At 33.0% G+C, this 15,927-nt stretch overlaps 4 protein-coding genes across 5 annotated transcripts; all 4 read right to left on the minus strand.

The window, feature by feature from the left end:
• Positions 1-2,494: 2,494 nt before the first annotated feature.
• On the minus strand, positions 2,495-6,208 carry LOC111006576 (Zinc finger (CCCH-type/C3HC4-type RING finger) family protein). 2 transcript variants are annotated; one of them, XM_022278582.2, is made up of 5 exons: positions 5,992-6,207; positions 5,317-5,442; positions 4,842-4,986; positions 3,888-4,720; positions 2,495-2,985 (listed from the first exon to the last, which is right to left on the minus strand). In XM_022278582.2, exons 3-5 carry the CDS (start codon positions 4,876-4,878, stop codon positions 2,884-2,886), a joined length of 972 nt encoding a protein of 323 aa, XP_022134274.1. In that variant the 5' UTR covers positions 4,879-4,986; positions 5,317-5,442; positions 5,992-6,207; the 3' UTR covers positions 2,495-2,883. The 2 variants fall into 2 exon arrangements, with proteins under 2 accessions (XP_022134274.1, XP_087979390.1); XM_088123264.1 differs by lacking the exon at positions 5,317-5,442 and having other exon boundaries at positions 5,992-6,208.
• Positions 6,209-7,254: 1,046 nt separating this feature from the next.
• LOC111006500 (Pentatricopeptide repeat (PPR) superfamily protein) lies at positions 7,255-9,526 on the minus strand. The gene has a single exon (XM_022278480.2). It carries the CDS (start codon positions 9,423-9,425, stop codon positions 7,437-7,439), a length of 1,989 nt encoding a protein of 662 aa, XP_022134172.1. The 5' UTR covers positions 9,426-9,526; the 3' UTR covers positions 7,255-7,436.
• Positions 9,527-11,065: 1,539 nt separating this feature from the next.
• On the minus strand, positions 11,066-11,979 carry LOC111006543 (uncharacterized). Its single transcript, XM_022278545.2, has 2 exons — positions 11,830-11,979; positions 11,066-11,510 (listed from the first exon to the last, which is right to left on the minus strand). Exons 1-2 carry the CDS (start codon positions 11,887-11,889, stop codon positions 11,367-11,369), a joined length of 204 nt encoding a protein of 67 aa, XP_022134237.1. The 5' UTR covers positions 11,890-11,979; the 3' UTR covers positions 11,066-11,366.
• Positions 11,980-13,776: 1,797 nt separating this feature from the next.
• LOC111006542 (uncharacterized) lies at positions 13,777-14,315 on the minus strand. Its single transcript, XM_022278544.2, has 2 exons — positions 14,187-14,315; positions 13,777-14,112 (listed from the first exon to the last, which is right to left on the minus strand). Exons 1-2 carry the CDS (start codon positions 14,244-14,246, stop codon positions 13,969-13,971), a joined length of 204 nt encoding a protein of 67 aa, XP_022134236.1. The 5' UTR covers positions 14,247-14,315; the 3' UTR covers positions 13,777-13,968.
• Positions 14,316-15,927: the final 1,612 nt, after the last annotated feature.

The raw sequence follows: 15,927 nt of genomic DNA on the forward strand, positions 1-15,927 counted from the left end.
AGTGGGGGAAGCAATAGCTACTAATCATAGAAAAATGATGACAATTTTGTCACACTGTCTGTAAGAACCTAAGTTGTCTTTTGTCTTCTGCCTACATTCTAATGAACATCACAAGGATTGAATATGACAATCAAAAGGCTCCAACATAAATGAAAACTCTTTCTCTGTTCCTTATTAAAATTTTGCTTTTCTTTATTTTCCAACCTGGTAATGACCATAGAGCAAAATGATACAAACCCTCTTGGCTCGTTTGGTCTCACTCATATCGTTTTGCTCATAGACATGTCCTAATCAACCTGTTTGGCAAACTGTGTCTTGGCTTGCCCAAAAACATATTATTCAATTCAATATGGGGAGGAAAAACCAAGTATCAGCTATCAGAAGATTCAGAAACGATGAAATCTAACATAAAGAATGATATATGACTCAACTAACAGTTTCTTCATACCTCGATAGAGAAAGAGAGAGATGGGTCTTTTATGAGTGGCTGCAAATGCTGCATAATTGGCCTGAAAGAATAGTATTTAACTCGATCAGTCAAAAAATCAGGCAACTATTACAGTTTCTGCTTGACACCCATAAGGTATAATTAAACCTATATGAAAAAATAACTAGGCAATAGGCAAAGATTTGAGCATTTTCAAACATGCAACAAGTTTTTGTACTTCAAGTCAATAAACACACTCTGGAAAGTAACATGTGTGGCTTTAAGAAAGCTAGATTGTCAAGGGCTTTGGCAAAGTGACTGCTAATAAGACTAGGTAGTTTTTTGTTTACTAAACAAATTGATGGGACATTTGATGTTTCATGCTATGAGCTATAATGTATTATAATCAACATTTTCTTTTATCACCTTTGCTGCTATAACAAGCTAGAATCTCTTGCTTAGCTTTAAACAAAAGATAGACATCTGGATCACTTTTCAAATATATTAAAAAGAAGAAACTCAAGGCAATGTAAACATAATTAGTATTGGTACCATGAAGACAAGATCCACTAAATTCCATAACAATTAGAAGGAAAGAACATTATCCTGGAACATTGATAAGATTTAATACGATTAAGCAAATTATGAGTGGGTAGGCAAGGTGGGGGTATTATTCTCCAAGACAAAATGTAGTGCTAACAAATGTTTTGAATGAAACCAAATCAGTTGTCTTCCTTAAAACACTAAGAATAAAAACCTTTTAGACAATTTCATCATGGTGAGAACATATGTTACTTTTCTCACTCTCTTTGAGTGCTTTTAACAAATGGAGTGAGAACTTTTCTACATGAACAAATAGGCACAATAAAGGGCAGAATGCTTTCAGACATGCGCAGCTTACTGTAAATCCCAAGATTAGCAGAGTTAAGGGATTTACCATACAAGAATTCTCTTATACAGCAGGCAACATACAGAATTTTATCTGATATTCTTGGCCCCCAAGAAGCTTCAAAGCTTACATACTGGAGATGACGGCCTGAGTTTTCAGCTTTTCTGGAAGGTTCCTATTTTCTCCATAAAACTCAGAAAAGCAACATGTACTAGGGGTCAAGAATCAATCATTTTAGTGATGTTTTTCAGAGGGTAATTTTAAAAAATATTCTCTGCATCTTTCCTGTATCACACTTAAAAATTATATTCTTTGCACCTTTCCCGTACCACACTTAAAAATTATGTGCAATAATCACAATTAAGTATCAAAAATTAATAAAATAAATGTAAATTGATTGTCTACATTCCAATTTTGGGAGAGCGATGAAAAGTTGACCCCATTCTAACACACCCACTAGATTAGTGAGAACATTAAATAATGTTAGAAGACCTAAGAAAAATAACAATAATAATAATTGAACGAATAAAACAACAGCATTTGTTTATGTGTCTACAGGCACGAATGCGCCAAAAAGACACGTGCCTATAGCAACCGAAGTCTAAAATTGAAGAAGTTTCTAACAGCTCAAATGGTAGAAGTTTGAAAGAATGCACCCAAACAAGAGTTGAATAAGATGTATATCCTTGATACAGTAGATTAACAGATGGAAAAAGCTTGAGGATTTACTTCCGCAATAGGCTAAAGGTCTAATAATGCCTGATTGACTAGTTATATCAGGCAGACAACTCAGTTACAAAAGCTCCATCATTTCCCATGACATAACAGTCAACATAACCAAAGATAATCAAACCCATAAAAAAGTAAATTAAAACTTATCCATATACTCATCTGACTCAAGTTGAATCACGATGCATCTACAGGAATCGTAACTAAAGAATCTTAGATTCAGGTTGCCTGCATACAGGTTGCTGACTTACTGGCAGTGTCAACATATACATGTATTTACAGAGCTCCACAATGTCCGGTTCCTATTGTTGTCATATTCGCATGATCTCTGGGAAGTGACAACGGAAATTTGCAAATACAAACAAAAAAATATCCGAGTAGATAACTTGATGCCATCTAGTCTAAAGGCAGAGAACGTTAGAAATACAGTTGGGTTCAACAAAGAGTCCTGGTTAAAAAATATCCGAGTAGATAACTTGATGCTGTCCATCTCGTGAGCTTCTAATTGCCAAATGTTATGTAGTCAGAGTATAGTTCTCAATTTCAAACTTGAGGAACACATGTAGATCATTGAAAGATTTCTGGATATTTAAAAATATCATCCAATTCAAAGAGAGGAAACGAGAGACAACCATTTTTATAGAAACTACTCCTAAAACTGATATTCCCATATTTCAAGAGAGATTCCAAGCTTCTCCAACCTCATGCTGGAACAGGTCTTGATTGCAGGCTTCAAGAAATAGTATTGGAAACTTTCCTCATGAAAAATAAGAGAGAGATAATACTGCTACAAATTGAAAGACCGTGGTCAGGGACCAATGCGGGTCAAAGAATATACTTATTTACTCTGTGCCATCTTTTTCCGTATCTCATGAGCTGTGTTAAAGATCCCGAGCGTAGGCTGGTTGCAAACGAAGCATTTCTTATTCTTTGCATGGTGCTGCAGATTTGTATCAAAAAGACATGATTTAGATTTCATTTCAAAGACGAGAAACGAAACATAAAATGCCAGAAAAAGAGAAAGGAAGTGTAAGATGTAATGATCATCTAAAAAGTGTGCTCCTGAGAAAGAAGGGGCAGGGGGAATAAAACAAATAAATAATATACAGAGCTTTTGCAGTTAAAGATATGAACTATAGACATGCAAAGATATTAAATCAACACCATGTCACACTTGCAGCAACATTTTTCCAATGCTTCAGCCATCTCACTACATTCTCTGTTTACATTCCTCAACTAAACTGCATTTCAAGGAAACCTTTAAATTTTAAAATATAATTGCAACGTACACTGTTCTATAGAAAATTTAAGATAATTGGGAAGTTCTTTATTAGAAACAAATAATTGGCAGTTCAAACAGTTACAGGAAAGAATAACAGAAGCAGTTGGGTGTCCTTTATTTCTTTATTCTTTTTCTTTGATTGGGATAGTTGGATTATCTTCTTGAAATTTAGTTTTGAGCATAACTTTTACAAATGAATTTTTTTTCCTTTCTTACTTTAAAATATCTTTTCATTTGTTGAAAACATTTTATTTCTTTTAAACATATCACAATTTGATTTATTACGATTGAGAAAAGCTGAGATTAGTGCTTGTCAATGGCTTACGTCAGAAAAGGCCTGAAAGCTATAAAAAGAATCAAAATGAAAAACAATTTTTCAAAAATAAAAATTTATAGGAACAATTTCTCAGTTTCATTCCCAAACAAACTCCTAATCATTGGAAATAACATTTAGACTAGCGGTGAAGGTAAAAAACCATTAAAGAAGGGATAAAGAGACAACAAAACTTGAATTCTGAATAAAAATTACCACCCAGAGAAGAACAAAACGGAGCAATTACCTTTAGTGCGCAATGCTCACAGAAATAATGTTTGCACTTGGTCATAACAGGATCTACAAATGGCTCGCGACAAATAAAACATGCAAATGGCAAGGCATCTTCCTCATCTTCATCACTCTGTTCTGCAGTATCCTCATCCCCTTCATCAGATCCCATAGCTAATTTTCTCTTCCTTGCTTTCTCTACTTCCTCCCATTCCTTTTCCAACTGCCACCCAGACTTGTAATCCCCTCGATCATGCATAAACTTGCATGCATCTCCGTAACCACAGTAACCAGTCTCCTTGTAATCCTTGCAAATATCAGGCTGATAATCAAATCTTGCTGAAGCCCTTATATGAGCAGAAGCTCTAAGCGGCCCATGTGCTCCACCAGCTTTTTCACTTGAAATTGTTTGTTCCCTTCTGAAGCCAGCCTTGTAGTCCACATAGGCATTGACCCCTTTATACAACTTCTTCTCATCCCCAGAACTCTTTCCTTTACCCTTCAAAGCCTCATCAGCTTGCTTCAAAACTCTCTCACGGATTGCTCGTGCATCTCTTGAGAACTCAGTCTCTGTTTCAAGTGTAGCAGTAGCTTTGCTATCATGGTGAACTTGAATTTCTTTTGAAGACTCAAATTGGAAAATTGGTTTATCGGATTCCACATTTGACTCATTAGACAAGGAACTTTTAGAGGGTCCAGAAGAAAAATAAAGCTTGCTTTCAGTCTTGAGAGCCTTTTTCTGATTTAGCAGCAACGAAGTCTCTGTTTTAGAGTCCTCCTCCTCATCTTCATCAATCGTCCGTTTCCTGATGTTTTTATTCTTTGTGGGTTTTTTGAAGAAGCTACAGACTGAAGTTCAAAGGATTAAAAAGCTATAGAGAAATAATAAATAAGAAAACCTCATGATGGAAATAGAAGATTTTATATAAACACATTAAAAATAATTGAATGGAACAAAAATCACTATTACCTTGTTCAGGCTGCTGATTTTCACCTGTATCTGTCATTATATAGGAGTAAGACCAGCTGGATTTGGAATAGATGCTACAGTGGAAAACAAGTTGAATTGGCTTATGTCTTGAGCTCTCGAATGATCAAAATGTAATGCTTTGGTCCTGTTAAGAAATAATTTGTATCATGTTTAAACATTCTACTATCCGAAATGAATTTAAAATAGATCTTCAGATATTAGACGGAGGGATTTTTATAAAGAAGGGATTTTTCTGTGGAGAGAGAGAGAGGGGCCAGCTATTTACAGTCTCTCCGTCCCTCGTTCCATTTATTCATCAAACTAAAACCCTAGCAAATCTCATATTCGAGACAGTTGCAAAAAAGCAGGAAAAGTAAGTTGTGGTTAATTCAATTCTAGGATAAGTCACGTAATCGTTTGGAACTAGCAATTCTACGCTAATTGCAGCTTTGTCACTTCCCTCACATATGCTTACCAGAATCACCGCTGCCGGCAACCTCAATCCAACGGCCAACCTTCGTCCACTTTCACCTAAGACAAGACCAGAGAAGATACTATATTTGCTACACCTCCAATCTCAGAACTTGATGTTTTCCAGCTACTGCAGATTACGAGAGAGAGAGAGCGATAAATATCTTAAAAATAGAAAAAGAGAGAAAGATGCTTATTTGCCTGTTTTTTAGACTAAGGAACCAACTAGAATAGACATGGTGATGAAACCCCAATGCACAAAACATTCTCCTTTGGGAAGAATGGCTGCGGCGGGGTGGGATGAATTTTGTAAAGCAGTTGGACGCCATTATCAGTTGGCATAGCGTAAATAACTCAACACAACCTCTTTTAGTTCCTAACAAAGAGTGAAAAACTTCTCAATCCTCAAGAAATTGTTCACTCCAGGTTAAATAACGGAAAAAAGCTAATCCCAAATGAAACAAATAATCGGAGAATTCCCCTTTCCATTATTAACACCATTTGGCGACACAGTCGAGTTTTCTAATATATGAACACAGAAAAAGACGGGCGAACGAAAGCTGGAAGTGTAAAAATCAACTCCCGTTCATTGAAATCGAAGCAATTGATTCAGAGAGCATAGCAACACAGATTAGAAAAAAGTAGGGTTTCCACGAGAAGGGGGAAACATAGAGGTTACCAGAACTTGAGGGATTATTGTGAGCCGCTCGGAGTCGAATTCAGAGAGAGAGAGAGAGAGACGAGATTCGTGAACAGAGTTTGAGATTCTTCGAATTTCGAAGCCTCTTCCGGCGCCGGCGGGCGAGCGCGCTAAAACGAAACCTCGTAGTTGATTTCTCTGATCTAAAACGATTTGTCGTCTCGTGAAGGAACGACATCTGGAGAATTTTCTCACATACATACGTCGGTGGCTTTTTATTATTTTTTTTCCCTCTTTTTTGGTGTCTTTTTACAAGAGTTCGAACCATATTCATGGAGGGAAAAAGAAAAATTGGATTTCACTTTTTTTTCTAATGTTTCAATTGTTATAATATATGTTTTCTTTTAGTTCATATAATGTTTGTCTATTTTTTAAATTTACCATATATTGTTTTTAAAATTTTTAAATTAACATTTTTCAATTTAATCTTTCATTGTCAATTAATATAAAAATAAACTTACATTACATAAAATTTTGTGTGGGGAGATTTAGAAGAGAAAAAAAGTCAGGTAAGAGAGAGATTTATAATTTATAAAATTAGTAGAAGTTTAAAGTTTTATTCTCTTTTATTTATATATATATATATATATTTTATCTTTTAAATTATGTCAATTCAATTCATAATATGTCATGTAAATTTATCATCAGTCAATTTTAACATTCACAAATAATAAATTAAAATATGAGAAACTGAATTGAAATTTTTTATACAATAGAAACTAGATTTTTAAAAAAATACTCAAACATTGGGGACTAAAACATATATTTAGCCTACAATTTTAATATATACAAGAATATAGAGATATTTAAGATATTTTAATAAATTTCAAATTTAATCCATACTATTATATTTTAGATTAGTTAAATTAGAAACTAACAACCATTATTTATTTATTTATTTATTTTGAGAAAGTTTATTTTATTATTTTAACGGGCAACAACTTTATTAAAAAAAATTAAATTTTGAATAGGTTGATTTTGTGAACTAATTCAGATTCAATTTAGAATATTTATTAACTCTGTAACAATTCATCAACTTATTTAAAATTGAACTAATTCAGATTCAATTTAGAATATTTATTAACTCTGTAACAATTCATCAACTTATTTAAAATTTATTACACGAATTTGGTAAATCGAATATAGCTAAACTGGTTAAGATATAAAGGTAAAAAGTTCAAATTCCGATTAAAAAAAGACGGAAACGAAACGAAGTGGAAACTCGAGCTTCCAGCTTGATCATGCTCCACAAATAAGTTTTTTCCTTGACTTTTATTCTCCACAAAGAAGTTAATCTAATCATGCTCCATTGGGTCAACAAATTTCGAGAAAAAGATGAAATATTTGAAACAAAACCTTTTAAATTGATCAAATACCACAATGAAACCTCGTAAACTACACTATGGAGAGACGTCCTATGAAGACTAAGAAGCCAGATTTGGGGGAGCAGCAGCTTCCACAGGCTTCACCATGGAGTAAAAAAGATTCAAAACATCAGCATGATTACGAATGTAACTTGGGCATTTCGAAAGGAAGTCTTGCGCGTCGGCATGCCTCCCAGCCTGGAAAAATGCTTCAAACAGATGGAGATACACCGAAGTAGAAGGAAACCTCTTTGATGTCATGGCCTTTAAGAAACCAATGGTATCATCAATTGTTCCTGACTTTGATACATACGCAATAAACGGGTCGATAAATGGTGGGAATTCATGATTTCTCATCGACTCCAACATTTTCAAAGCTTCTTTGAATGCCCCCCGAACCAATAGCTTGTTTATCAATGATTTATATGTAGAGTGCCATGGTTTTAGTTGTTTTCCATCAACAAGGTCACAGAGAAGACGGCTGGCATCAGTTTCACGCTTCTTCTGAGAGTAAGCATTTACGATTAAATCCAAAGCATATCCAGCAGAAGAAACCCCTTCCTTTTCAACCATTTTGTGGATGCAGTCAGAAGCCTTACCAAGATCTCCAGCAACACAATGGCCTTCTACCATAGATACCCAGGTCTTGTTGTCTGGATCACATCCAGAAGCTTCAATATTGTCCATGAAATCATTTGCTTCATCACTTTTTCCGTTACTACTAAGTTGATATGCTACCTTTGTCTTCAAGCCATCACTAAATACATATCCATACTCTTTCATTGCATTTAAAACCTGATTGTACTCTCCAATCCTACCAACAGTAGACAAAGACTTGAGAACTGCAAAAACCATAGGATCCGTCACTGCATTTCCTGCTTCTGTAAATACCTTCAATGTCCTTGAGAATAGACTAAGATCTAAGTGCTTACTAACTGCTATTTTCTTTAACAGAAAAGTAAGACAATCAACCGAAGGCTTATTACTTCCTGCCATTGCAAACTCATACAAATTTACAGCTTCTTCGATCATTCTTCGTTTGCAAAATCGTCCCAAAACCTTGGCAAATGTCTCTACCTCCATTTCATAACCATGGCTCCTCATCTCATCAACCACTTTCCAAAACCTATCAATAGAATCTTCCCTTCCCAACACCCTTGCCATGGCATTATAAGTTTGCTCATCGTGCTTAAACATTCCACTCTCACCAATCCAGCAGAAAAATATAAATGCTTTTGCCGGTTCTGTGCAAAGATTCTCCAATATCATCTTAACCATATCACCAGAAAAAGGAACACTCATATCACGCAATTGCTGCTCAACATCATCTCCCCACACTTTATTCCTGATAAGTTTGCAAACGATTGAGCCAATCTTTTCAGGAGACTTGTCAATTGATCCTGAAGCAAACACATCTCTCAACTTCTCAGCTTCACTCCCAAATCCATCCTCCTCAAACTTCTCCAATACTTTATCACGTACACCTTTAGATATCCCATAGCCCTTCTTCTTCATATCACAGTTCAAATCCCAAAACTCCTTAACAAAGCCATTCACACCTAGCATCCCCAGCATCAAGTTATACGACTTAGAGCTAAGTTTCTCGCCATAATTCCCCGAAACCCAATCAAAAAATCTAACAGCAACGTCAGGGTTCGACTCGAGCTTCCCCAACACCTCCAACACCAAATCGTGACTAACAACAATACTACTCGACTCTAAATCTTTCCTAATTTCATCCGCATCCCTAGATTTAGAGAAAATATCAGACACAACCGCGTGATCAGACTCCTTCTGTTCAATCGCCGGTTCGGACGAGAACGTTCGAGCCAGGCCGTATCCGGGTTTTACGAAGTTTGTGAAGTGGGAATCGGAAATGGGCGGCGACACCGAGCCGTGAGCAGGATTGCTATGAAGCAGTGAAGATAGAGAGCGAAGTGATTGCAGATTTGGATCGGAGAGTACCTGAAAATGCGAGGAGTTGGATGAAATACGGAGCTGAGAACGGAGATGAGATCGCAAACGGAGGAGACGCCATGAATATCTCATCTTGCGGCTTTAGGGCACAGGATCGGGAGCAGCGCGCCACCGAGAGAAATGCAGAGAGTAGGGTTTTAGAGAAGATATGTTTCAAGTGCTGAACAAGAACCAAAGCCAACACTTGGACAAAAATTATAAATTTTGAAAAGGAAAAAATAAATCTCAATTGGTACTTTTTTTTATTTTTAATTCTCAATTTTAATTTTAATGTACCAAAAATTCTCAATTGAGTTATTTGGTAAGAAATATGTTAGATTTTGTTAATTGAAATTTTATTTCTGCTTAAATGATTGTTTTATTTAACATATCTTCAAGGGTAAACCTATATTTTTCAATACAAAAGCGAGCATAGCTCAGCGAAGGCCCCTACTAAAAGGGAATGAGAAAGGCTTGTAGACTTATGAGGTTGAACGACACATTCGAAAACTAAAGCGCACACTCGACAGTGCTTCGAAAGGTGTCAGCAGGTGCGCGGAGCCGGAGCCCGCCATGTTCGTCCGCTGGCCGAGTGTTCGCCCACTTCAGAGTCTTCGCCTTTAGATAACTAAAAAAGGTGTCCGCCCCTTAGGTCGCCAAACTACGACGAGAGTTTCACCTTTCGACCGCGCCAGTCGCGTAGGGCTACTGGACCAGACCGAAAGGCTAAAAAAATGGCAATCAGTGAGTCCACATTGGAAAAATTTATGATACTAGGAGAGTACCATACTTATTTCCATTTATTGTTTGCCACATCAACGGTGTATTAAAAATAATGTAGAGTCAATTTCTTCTATTTATTGTGTAAATAGTAGGGAATATGGTACTCCAAAGTTAGATAATAGATACATTTGACAGAGTTGTCTTTTTTGTTGAAATGAGATGTTGTCCAAACTCCGAAATTGCAATCTAGACAATAGGCCCTCACCTTTTTTATTGGACTACGGAGCTGCGCATCCACTCATTTGTCCTCCGAAGTTGTTTGTCCTATTCTTTTTCGCTAATTTCTTTATATAGCTCTTTACGTACATGTTTTTTTCAATAATTTTTCTTCACGCACCTATTTATCTCATCAACATCAATGGATTCGAAATCTATAATTTTTTCAAGAATATATGCTTTAATGAATTTAGTTATGCTCGAGTTGAATTTAGCATTTCTTTAATTATTAATTCTTTATACTTTTTTTCGATCACATTTTATTTTAATCTCATATAGTAACTTTTTTTTATTAAAAACCTCTTTAATCTATCAATGTGATTAAAAATACATGTCAATTACTGTTGAACTTGTTTTTTAATGTCAATTATTTAAAATAGGAAAATTTCATTCCCTAATTTGTTTTATGAAATATTTAGCAAATATACGAAGTTCAAAAAATATATATATATACAACTTTATAAAAGTAATCGAAAATATAAATAAATAAAAGCAGTTGAAAAATATACCATTTTTATCAAGTGAGTAATTGCGGACTGCTCATTTATTTCATAATTGGTGATTTGACTTAAATTTTGAGATAAACGGTAATAATCGTCTATTAACTGTATTTTCCTTCTAGTCATATTTATATTCACTTTCTTTTTAAATTAATATGTGAAAACGGAGATTCCAATTTTTGATATTTTAAAATGAAGAAAATATATAATATTAAAAAAAATTTAATACATAAATTTCAACTAAAAAATGGCAACGAGAGAGTTCTCTTTATTCACTATGCCAAGATTAGAGAAAGCTCTCAACAGTAAAAGGAAGATACTAGAAATAAACCAAACACTAAAAAGGAAAAATCAAAACCCAAAAGCACAAAAAAGAAAACTCATTACATAAAAACTCTCTTTCCCTCTTGTGAAGAGAGGGAAAGGGTTAGAAATAAACCAAACACAAAAAACGAAAAATCTCTTGCAAAAGAGAATTCAAGAAAATTACTAATAAAATATATATATATATATATATATAGATGAGACGAAGGCTTCATTTGTTCATGCCAGTAGCATCCTTGACAGCATCAGCTGCGCCTTGTGCCTTGGCCTTTAATTGTTGTCCAGCCTCTTGCATCGATTCCTTGGCTGATTGGGCTGTATCGCTTGCCTTGTCCATCAAATTGCTCGCCTTCTCCTACATAAGAAAACAAACCAATTCGTTACATTCAACCATATAATCAAGCTTTTAGAAATGAGGCGGGACTCATTGAATGCAATAGTAAATCAATACGGTATTATTACATTTTCTATTCAATTATATCACCAATGACGTGATTTAATAGATTTAATATAAACATATATTATTGTCACGTTGTCTATGTTTTCACCAATTAAAAATAAAATAAGATTCATAAAATAAACTAATGATATGGTTGAATATAAATGATGGTAATATGATGTTGATGTAGTATCAAAACAATTTGAATTGAAAGAAATGACAATAGTCGGAGAACCTGAGCTTCCCCCTTAGCTTCTCCGGCATTGTAAGCCATCTTCTGTGAATTATCTGCCATTTTTTGTTAGAGAGATTTTAAAAGAACAATGAGGAAAGAAAAAATTGAAAATTAAAGTAAATATAATTCTCAAATTTGTTTGATTTGGAACCTCAAGCTACTTATGATTTATATAGAAGTTTGGATTGGATCAACGCTTGACACGTGTAAGTAGTAAAGGAGTACCATGCCACGTGTCGGAAAGTCAGTGGAGCTGTTATATATCAGGCCCATTGACCAGGGCAGCCAAGAAGTATTCATTTGTTTCTTATAAAAATGATTTATAGAAAATTGTTTTTCTGGAAACTAATCGCTCTAAATTTAGAATTTATTGAATCAACTTAATTTCAATTTAAAAAAAAAAACCTAACGTGTAAAATATCTCAAATTTGAATGACCATTTTACCCTTCTTGTAGTAGTAGGGTAGTGACAAGTGAAATACAATTAAAAAAAAAAAAGGAAAACAAAAAATGTTTGATGACGATAAATTATTAATGGTTTCAGTTTCACCAACAATAAATTTTCTTATGTCAAGGAAAAAAAACACAATTAATTTTCTATCGGGTATTTTCCCTATTCCTTCATCAAAACACCATCATTGGCAAAAATATAAATTAAAATTAAACGCTAATTTTTATTTTTTTAAATAAAAACTGCCTATTCTAAAAATAATATTCTTATATCTTAAAAATAGTTTTTAAAAAACTTTATTATTATTTCCAAAGAAATTGATAGCTAAATTCGGTATAAAACCATTAGTAATATTTTGATTGTTGTACTTTCAACTTCTATTTATTTTGGCTACCTTTAAAAGGTTTACTTTGATATTTATATTTTCAATGTTGATATTAGTTCTTCTCTGTACAAAACTTCCGTTTTGGTCTCTGAATTTAAAAGTTTATATGTAATTGAAATCTTTTAATATAAATTCATGACTATGTTTCAATCAATTTATCGAGGGGAGAGACATGCTAAAAGTGTGACCGAAAGAATGAGATAAAAAGAAAATGAAGAAACCAAAATATTCATTTTTTTAAAAGTATATACATCATCAAATAAACGTTTTGAAAATATAAAAACTAAAATCGACAAAAGATGAAGGTACATCCATCAAAATAAATCAAAGTCAATTCCAATCTAATTAGTGTTTAATCTTTTTCGAATTTTTTCTATGCATAATTTCTTTTGTTTACCTTTTTTTACTAACTCCAAATTCAAATCCATATTTTTGTCTCTCGCGATAATCTATCTCTATAAATATAGGTTTTTCTTCCTCTAACTAATCTCTTCATGTATAACTTTGAGAATGTGAGTTGAAATTATATAATATAGATTTACTATTATGTGAAAAAAAGTTTATTCAACAATCAATTTTTTGTAATATTTTAATCTATTGAACCATACTCCGTCTTTATTAATTTCATTAGTGATGAAATGAAGTATAATAATTCATTTAAAGTTTCATTAAATGTTCAAAATTTTTGTTAGTGGGTTACTTTGAAATTCCATTCATATGCCTTTAATGTTTCTATTTATTGGGGAGTTTTCCCTTTTTTGAAATATTTTTAAATATATGTTTTTCTAAAGTAGTTAAATTATATAATGTTAAAAAAATAATTATAGTAATAACGATAGTCATAGATATTGTAACAAGCATTGATATATTGTCATATAATTCACTTCTCTTAAATTAATTATTTCTACAATATTCCATTGTTATTTTATTGTGCATGTTTTCAGAAAAAAGAAAGAAAAAAGTTAATGCGCCATATATTGCATCATGTGTTCATGAAGTTCAAAATTGCCACATTCTCATATTCACCTCTTCAAAATATTATTTTTACCATGGTTAATTGTGTTATTATTTTGCACTCAACTCTTTAGAAAGAAACAAAAATACGCAACACTAGAAGGAATTCATATAAATTTATTGCTCGAAAACTCTAACAAGAAACTCTCTTTAATTTATTCACATAATATGTCACTGTGACAAATTACCTTGAATAAAGCAAACGAAACTCAAAACTCAAAATGAAACCACATTATAGAAAAATTATTATTTCTCTTGCAAAACAACATTCGTTGAAACACGGACGATTTCATTTATTCATGCCAGTAGCATCCTTGACAGCATCAGCTGCACCCTGTGTCTTGGCTTTCATCTGTTGTCCAACCTCTTGTATTGATTCCTTGGCTGATTGGACTGCATTGCTTGCCTTGTCCATTAGATTGCTCGCTTTCTCCTACATAAGAACACAAACTCAACTTGTTACCAATCACACTCTCAATCATCGACAATACTAAACAAGCAAGATACCTGAGCTTCGCCCTTGGCTTCTCCGGCATGGTAAGCCACCTTTTGAGAATTATCTGCCATTTGAGAGATTGAAAACGTAGAAAGAGCTCAGAAATTTGTAAAGGACCAAGGTGAATGTAATTCTTCAAATTTGTTTGATTTGGAACCTCAAGTTGCTTGTGATTTATATAGTGGTTTGGATGGAATCGATGCTTGACACGTGTAGTGTAGGAAAAGGAGATACCATGCCACATGTCAACAAGTCATTGGTGCTGTTATATATGAGACCTATGGACCAGGGGAACTCAAGAAACGTTCGCTTGTCTAAAAAATGATTAACCGAAAATTTCTTTTTAGAGAATTACTCAAATTTAATAATTTTTTTTAAATCGCGCTATATTACTTTTTTTTTTTTAACAAAAACATATCGCGTGTGAATTACTATTTTAGCCTTCTGCTAGAGTGGTGAAATGGATCCATGATTGCCACGTGTAATGCATCTAAAAGTAGCTCTATTCCACGTGTCAACAAACCATTGAAGCTGACTTATTAAACTTAAAAGCTCAAATTGGCAATTTATTCCTCTAGTTTTTCCCCTATCACTCCATCAAACACTATCCTTGGCTAAAATATAAATTAAAATTAAACATGTTTAAAAAAAAATACTACAAACATGTGCTCTTGTGATGTACCTATTTTCAAAACCATATTCTCATATTTTAAAAATAGTTTAAAAAACATTTGTACTCTAAAATTTATTATTATTATTTCTAACAAAATTAATAGTAAAATATGAATATAGTTCAACGCTTGGTTAAAATGTCTGTAATATTTTTTAGGGGTGAAAAGTTCAAATATCCTCCTGACTGTTATGATGTTATTATTATTATTTTTCTAAAAAATATTGTATGATGGTTCGTACCAACTTCATTTTTTTAGTACAAGGGTGAGAATTCGAATTTACAATATTTTGGTCAGAGATAAATATATTAATTAGTTTAAACGTTCTCTCACATTATTCACTAATTTTGTTTTTAATTCCTTTGTCTCTATAACTATACATTTTTTCCTACTATTATAGCTCTCAGAAATGTTTTTTTTATATATAAAAAAAAAGAAATGTTTTCTTTTTTTAAACATTCCCTCTATTTCATCAATTTCATTTCATGTATATTTACACCTATTTCATTCCTCTCACTAATCTCTTATCCTATATAATTAATCTCTTCATATATAATTATTATTAGGAATGTAGGTTGAAATGATATAATGTCTACATTTACTCTTATGTGCAAAAGAAAAAAAAAATTATTCTAACAACTTTTGATGTAATGTCTTATTTTTTTATATATATATATCATTGGTGTTCGGGCTAACTTATACACATTACGAAATACAGTTGTCCAGTCCTACAACATATGCCTGAAAAAGACATAGGAATTAATTCTTAAGGTACGTGGTCATCATGAGATTTGAACTCCAATCTTAACGAGTAACTATCACATGCATGTATTAATTTTATTAGTGATGAAATGAAGTTTAGTAGTCAATTTAAAATTTCATTAAAGGATCAAATTTCGGGTACTTTGGAATTCCATTCATATGCTTTTAACGTTTCTATTTTTTCAAATATTTTCAAATATATGTTATTTTTTAAGTAATTACAAACATATTATTTTAAAAAGAGGGAATTAGAAAATAGCATAAAAGGAGTATATATTTTTATATATAGCATTACGTTTTAAATTGTATTAAAATAACA

The sequence above is a fragment of the Momordica charantia genome (genome assembly GCF_013281855.1).
Source record: "Momordica charantia cultivar OHB3-1 chromosome 4 unlocalized genomic scaffold, Mcharantia_2.0 BLBB01000004.1, whole genome shotgun sequence".
Lineage (NCBI taxonomy): Eukaryota > Viridiplantae > Streptophyta > Magnoliopsida > Cucurbitales > Cucurbitaceae > Momordica > Momordica charantia.